The sequence below is a fragment of the Mauremys mutica genome, chromosome 12 (genome assembly GCF_020497125.1).
Source record: "Mauremys mutica isolate MM-2020 ecotype Southern chromosome 12, ASM2049712v1, whole genome shotgun sequence".
Taxonomy (NCBI): Eukaryota; Metazoa; Chordata; order Testudines; family Geoemydidae; genus Mauremys; species Mauremys mutica.
In genome coordinates, this window is record NC_059083.1 from 13,866,614 (window position 1) to 13,873,968 (window position 7,355).

General features: G+C 47.5%; 1 protein-coding gene across 1 annotated transcript; it reads left to right on the forward strand.

Annotated features, from left to right (window-relative positions):
* Positions 1-2,356: 2,356 nt before the first annotated feature.
* LOC123345477 (zinc finger protein 665-like) lies at positions 2,357-5,815 on the forward strand. The gene is made up of 3 exons (XM_044982424.1): positions 2,357-2,410; positions 3,036-3,149; positions 3,466-5,815. Exons 1-3 carry the CDS (start codon positions 2,377-2,379, stop codon positions 5,511-5,513), a joined length of 2,196 nt encoding a protein of 731 aa, XP_044838359.1. The 5' UTR covers positions 2,357-2,376; the 3' UTR covers positions 5,514-5,815.
* The last annotated feature ends 1,540 nt before the right edge of the window (positions 5,816-7,355 follow it).

The window sequence follows — 7,355 nt, forward strand, 5'->3', positions numbered from 1 at the left end:
TGGCTCAGAGATACTGTTACTGGGAGGGTCTGAAGCACCTGGGGGGAATCGGGGGGTGACATGGACTGAAGCCCCTTCTGGTACCTCCCCCATCACCCCGACAGGCTGAGGAATCATGTCCATGTTTCAGTCCAGATGGGCCCGTCTTCCAGGACGCAGGGAAGGGAAATGTCTGTGATGGAGCCAGCTTGGGTAGGCGATTTTCAGGGAGCTCCTGGGGGGACGGGGGCAGGAAGGAGATCGGCTTCGGTACCCAATGACTGGAAGTTAGCTAATGTAACGCCAATATTTAAAAAGGGCTCTAGGGGTGATCCCGGCAATTACAGACCGGTAAGTCTAACGTCGGTACCGGGCAAATTAGTTGAAACAATAGTAAAGAATAAAATTGTCAGACACATAGATAAACATAAACTCTTGAGCAATAAGTCAACATGGTTTCTGTAAAGGGAAATCGTGTCTTACTAATCTATTAGAATTCTTTGAAGGGGTCAACAAACATGTGGACAAGGGAGATCCAGTGGACATAGTGTACTTGGATTTCCAGAAAGCCTTTGACAAGGTCCCTCACCAAAGGCTCTTAAGTAAATTAAGCTGTCATGGGATAAAAGGGAAGGTCCTTTCATGGATTGAGAACTGGTTAAAGGACAGGGAACAAAGGGTAGAAATTAATGGTAAATTCTCAGAATGGAGAGGTGTAACTAGTGGTGTTCCCCAAGGGTCAGTCCTCGGACCAATCCTATTCAATTTATTCATAAATGATCTGGAGAAAGGGGTAAACAGTGAGGTGGCCAAGTTTGCAGATGATACTAAACTTCTCAAGATAGTTAAGACCAAAGCAGTTTGTGAAGAACTTCAAAATGATCTCACAAAACTAAGTGATTGGGCAACAAAATGGCAAATGAAATTTAATGTGGATAAATGTAAAGTAATGCACATTGGAAAAAATAACCCCAACTATACATACAACATGATGGGGGCTAACTTAGCTACAACGAGTCAGGAAAAAGATCTTGGCGTCATCGTGGATAGTTCTCTGAAGATGTCCACGCAGTGTGCAGAGGCGGTCAAAAAAGCAAATAGGATGTTAGGAATCATTAAAAAGGGGATAGAGAATAAGACTGAGAATATATTATTGCCCTTATATAAATCCATGGTACGCCCACATCTCGAATACTGTGTACAGATGTGGTCTCCTCACCTCAAAAAAGATATTCTAGCACTAGAAAAGGTTCAGAAAAGGGCAACTAAAATGATTAGGAGTTTAGAGAGGGTCCCATACGAGGAAAGATTAAAGAGGCTAGGACTCTTCAGCTTGGAAAAGAGAAGACTAAGGGGGGACATGATAGAGGTATATAAAATCATGAGTGATGTTGAGAAAGTGGATAAGGAAAAGTTATTTACTTATTCCCATAATACAAGAACTAGGGGTCACCAAATGAAATTAATAGGCAGCAGGTTTAAAACAAATAAAAGGAAGTTCTTCTTGACGCAGCGCACAGTCAACTTGTGGAACTCCTTACCTGAGGAGGTTGTGAAGGCTAGGACTATAACAATGTTTAAAAGGGGACTGGATAAATTCATGGTGGCTAAGTCCATAAATGGCTATTAGCCAGAATGGGTAAGAATGGTGTCCCTAGCCTCTGTTCGTCAGAGGATGGAGATGGATGGCAGGAGAGAGATCACTTGATCATTGCCTGTTAGATTCACTCCCTCTGGGGCACCTGGCATTGGCCACTGTCGGTAGACAGATACTGGGCTAGATGGACCTTTGGTCTGACCCGGTACAGCCGTTCTTATGTTCTTATGGGTGTGAGAAACCTCCTGATTTTCTGAGTGGGCCCATTGGTGATGGGGTAGCGGAGACGCGACATTCTCACATTTCTCAAACAGGATACAACCCCCTTGCACATGGCTGGGAACTTTTTCCAGGTTCCCAGTGCTGGAGTGAGACCCCACTAGCCTGAGGCTGCTGTGAAATACGCAGAGAAGCTGTTGGGATTCTTGTCCCTGTCCCCGGATCAGAGTTCTGCTTCCCGTATCAGCCTGTGTCTGGCAGGCGTGTGGGAAATGAGAAGACCCTGCCCTGCTCCGTGTGCTGGGGGGACAAGGAGCTATCACCTTCTCTCACCCCCTGAAGCCTCCTGGCTGCTCTGAGCAGGGTGGGGGTGGGATTCTGCAACTCTGGCCCTCCCAGAGCTTCCATTTCTTTATCCTTCTTCCCATGTGACTACTGGGATTGTGACTGGAGCAGCAGGTAATGACCGGGGTATTTTGGTGTTTCAGATGCCGGTGACCTTCGAGGAGGTGGCTGTGTATTTCACCCAGGGGCAGGGGGCTCTGCTGGACCCTGCTCAGAGAGCCCTCTACAGGGATGTCATGCAGGAGAACTACGAGACAGTGACCTCGCTGGGTAAGGGATTCCTGTCCCCTCAGATACTAGAAGCCATGGGGTCTGTGTGTCTATATGTGGTCATGTTCTTCCCATGTCAGTTAGATCAGAGGTGAGCGGGTTCCATAATACACAGCTGCCATGTGAGAGAGACTTGCATCTCCGTGCCCCCTCCAGTGGGACATGGGTGTCAACACCCAAGGGACAAGCTAAACCATCCCCACCCATCCAGCTTTCAAAGGGGCATAAATCCAACATTGTCCTGTCTGTGTTGTTTCTTGGCTGCACACACAATCCCTGTTCACCTCCCTCGTTGGGACTAGCTCCAGCCCTGGGGAGGGCTCTGTGTTCTGCAGGTTTAGAAAGAGGCAGGGGTTTAAGTCCAGAGCCGTGTGTGAGTCACCAAGGCCCCCAGAGCGCACAGATCCTGGGAACGCCTAGTGAGGGTGTAATAATAATTCAACTCACCTCCCCAGACAACTTCCTCTGCACAAGGGGGCTCAGTGACCATTTTCCCGTCTTCTTGGATTCCACGTTCCTCCAGCAGAGCACAGGGACAGGTTCCGCTCACGGAATGTCCTTTCTGACAAATACTCCACCAATGCTCCATGCACCCTGATCTGGTCTGATTTCACCCTCTGCGCAGGATTTCCCATTCCCAAACCTGAGCTCATCGCCCAGCTAGAACGCGGGGAAGAGCCTTGGTTGCCTGATCTCTGGCCCTGCAAGGAAAGAAGGCTTCCGAAATGCACCCATACAGGTGAGGACTGACACAGAAACCATCTAGGGAATGAAGGAAAAAGTTGAGAATCCCCAAATATGGTGCGAGTAAGAACCCTCAGTTCTTCCTCATCTCAGCCAGGACAGGGCTGCAGTCATCAGATCTAGCTCACGCCATTGCACCCAGCCTCTTATCTGCAGGAGTTTGCTTCCCAGCTTTCCTTCCCTGTGAATGTTTGGGTGGGATGTGGAGACAGAGTCCAATTGCTCAGTCTTTGTGTTGGGTTTTCCCTCTGTGCTATTCCTCTTTCTCCCCATCACAATGACTCCTGTCTGGATTGTGTCTCTCCCAGCAGGTGCTCAGCGAGGGAGTGAGAATGAGGAGGGGAATCATCATGAGGAAGGTCCCAGGGAAGTGGAACCGGAGGGGACCTTTGTGGGAAGGGCTGAAGGGAATTTTTCCCAGTGCTTCGAACCCGAAGAAGCCTGTGGAAATTGGCACAGGTCAGAGAGGCTTCTGGGAAACCACCCAGGGAAGAACGTGGATGAATCTATTAACAGTGGGGGAGGAGAGGTGGATGCCAAGGAAGAAACACCCGGGCACTACCTTCAGTGTTTGAAAGGGTTCATTGTGAGATCACAGCTTGTGACACATCAGACAATCCTTACTGGAGAGAAACCCTTTCAGTGCTTGGACCGTGGGGAAAGCTTCAATAAGCTCTCAGATCTTAATAACCACGGGAGAGGCCACACTGGAGAAAAACCCTCTCAATCCCTCGAGTGCAGGAAATGTTGCATTTCGAAGACACAAATAATTAGACATCAGTCAAGCCACAGTGGGGAGAGACCCCACAAGTGCTTGGACTGTGGGAAAAGTTTCATAGAGAGGTCAAACCTTTTTAAACATCAGGCAATCCACACAGGAGAGAGACCCCACAAGTGCTTGGAGTGTGGGAAAAGTTTCAAAGAGAGAGCAAACCTTATTAAACATCAGGCAATCCACACAGGAAAGAAACCCCACAAATGCTTGGAGTGTGGCAAAAGTTTCCTACGAAGGTCAGACCTTGTTCAACATCAGGCAATACACACAGGAGAGAGACCCCACAAGTGCTTGGATTGTGGGAAAAGTTTCATACGAAGGTCAAACCTAGTTTCTCATCAGGCATTACACACAGGAGAGAGACCCCACAAGTGCTTGGACTGTGGGAAAAGTTTCATAAGAAGGTCACACCTAGTTCGTCATCAGGCATTACACACAGGAGAGAGACCCTACAAGTGCTTGGACTGTGGGAAAAGTTTCTTACAAAGGTCCAACCTTGTTAAACATCAGGCAATCCACACAAGAGAGAGACCCCACAAGTGCTCGGACTGTGGGAAAAGTTTCTTACAAAGATCACACCTTGTTAAACATCAGGCAATCCACACAGGAGAGAGACCCCACAAGTGCTTGGACTGTGGGAAAAGATTCTTGCAAAGGTCCTACCTCGTTAAGCATCAGGCAATGCACACAGGAGAGAGACCCCACAAGTGCTTGGACTGTGGGAAAAGTTTCATAAGAAGGTCACACCTAGTTCGTCATCAGGCATTACATACAGGAGAGAGACCCCACAAGTGCTTGGACTGTGGGAAAAGTTTCTTAGAAAGGTCCAACCTTGTTAAACATCAGGCAATCCACACAAGAGAGAGACCCCACAAGTGCTCGGACTGTGGGAAAAGATTCTTGCAAAGGTCCAACCTTGTTAAGCATCAGGCAATGCACACAGGAGAGAGACCCCACAAGTGCTTGGACTGTGGGAAAAGATTCTTGCAAAGGTCCAACCTTGTTAAGCATCAGGCAATGCACACAGGAGAGAGACCCCACAAGTGCTTGGACTGTGGGAAAAATTTCTTAAAAAGGTCAAGCTTTGTTTATCATCAGGCAATCCACACAGGAGAGAGACCCCACAAGTGCTTGGAGTGTGGGAAAAGTTTCATACGAAGGTCACACCTTGTTAAACATCAGGCAATCCACACAGGAGAGAGACCTCACAAGTGCTTGGACTGTGGGAAAAGTTTCTTACAAAGGTCAAGCTTTGTTTATCATCAGGCAATCCACACAGGAGAGAGACCCCACAAGTGCTTGGATTGTGGGAAAAGTTTCATACGAAGGTCAGACTTTGTTTATCATCAGGCAATCCACACAGGAGAGAGACCCCACAAGTGCTTGGAGTGTGGGAAAAGTTTCATACGAAGGTCAACCTTTGTTTATCATCAGGCAATCCACACAGGAGAGAGACCCCACAAGTGCTTGGACTGTGGGAAAAGTTTCATACGAAGGTCACATCTTATTCAACATCAAGCAATCCACACAGGAGAGACTCCAGAGGTGCTTGGACTGCGGGAAAAGTTTCATATAGGGGTCTGACCTTATTAAACGTGGAAAGATCCACACAGGATTTAAGCTTCTGTGACACATGGCAAGAAAAGATTACGCAACTTGCATGTAATTCACTGAGATTCAACTTTTAGAGAGAGATTTTAAGTGTGTCCACCTTAGTAAGCTAGAGTTTAACATGTAAATATGTTTTATGAAATACTTGAATGAAAAGGGCAAGTCATGTCTGAGTAACTAATTGCCTTCTATGAGGAGATAAGTGGCTCTGTGGATGAGGGAAAAGCAGTGGATGTGTTATTCCTTGACTTTTGAGCTGTATAAGTAGGGGCATTGCCAGGAGATTGAGGGACGTGATCATTCCCCTCTATTCAACATTGGTGAGGTCTCCTCTGGAGCATTGTGTCCAGTTTTGGGCCCCACACTATAAGAAGGATGTGGAAAAATTGGAAAGAGTCCAGCAGAGGGCAGGAAAAATGATTAGGGGTTGGAGCACATGACTCATGAGGAGAGGCTGAGAGGACGGGGATTGTTTAGCCTACAGAAGTGAAGAAAGATGGGGGATTTGATAGCTGCTTTCAACTACCTGAAAGGGTTCCAAAGAGGATGGATCTAGACTGTGCTCATTAGTACCAGATGAGAGAACAAGGAGTAATGATCTCAAATTGGGTGAGGAAAGTTTAGGCTGGGTATTAGAAAAATCTTTTTCACTAGGAGGGTGGTGAAGCACTGGAATGGGTTATGTAGGGAAGTGGCGGAATCTCCTTCCTTAGAGGTTTTTAAGGTCAGGCTTGACAAAGCCCTGGCTGGGATGATTTAGTTGGGGTCCTGCTTTGAGCAGGGGGTTGGAGTAGATACCTCCTGAGGTCCCTTCCATATCTGATATTCTATGATTCTAAGAGGGGTAACATTAGTAGTCTATGTTTAGCTATCCAAAGAGTTCCTGTAGTCTGTTAAATCAGGGATCAATAATTCAGAGATTATACCCATCAGCTGTGCCACCTGCCTAGTTCTAGCTCAGTGTCATTGAATTCGCTCAGGGTAGGGGCTAAAGGATGGAGGGAATGTTTATAGCTGAAATCACCAAAATGTGTTTTGCGAGGTTAGTGTTAACTGGATCTGTTCCCTTCTCCTGCTCGGACATTTTCTGTGGGGATCCCGGAGACAGAAAGGAGCAGGTGTTACCATCTTGGCTACCAATCCCCACGGTGACTCTCTACACTAGCAATTCTCAAACTGTGGCCAGAGCCTCCCAATGGAGGGACAGGAATGTGTCAAGGGAGGCGTGATCAGTGTGGGTTGTTTGTTTTTTAAAGAGCACTGGCTGTCGTCCCCAGGTGGCTGGGGCTCATGAAGGAGGAACAGGCCCATCTGGGAGGTGGGGATAAATGCTCAGGCTCTCAAACCCAGGTGGAGCAGCAGCACAGAAGTAGGGGTGTCAATGGGGTGATAAGTCTGTTTATTGAGGAACATCACTTTTCACGTGGCCACCCTCACTTCTGTGCTGCTGTTGGAGGGCTTCAGAGCTGTGACCTTCACCAGCAATTGCTCTGCCATTACAGCTGGGTGGCGATATATGTGCTTGTGAGGGTGCGGGCGTAATGACCAAAGACACACAGAATCTGGGGCGGTGGGTGGCTGATGAAACGCATTTGAGAACCACTGGTCTACACTATTATGGTCAACACATTTACAAAATGATAAATCTTCTCCAAAGTATGTCTTGTGAGGTATCACAGGGAAAGTCATCGTCTGCTGAATATTATTGTCCCATTAAAATGTGTCTATCAGCACTGTCCATGGAGCTCGGAGAGTTTGCTGTATGTTTGTTACATGCTGTAAAGCTGGAAAACGCCCACAGAGGAGCTCCCCAGA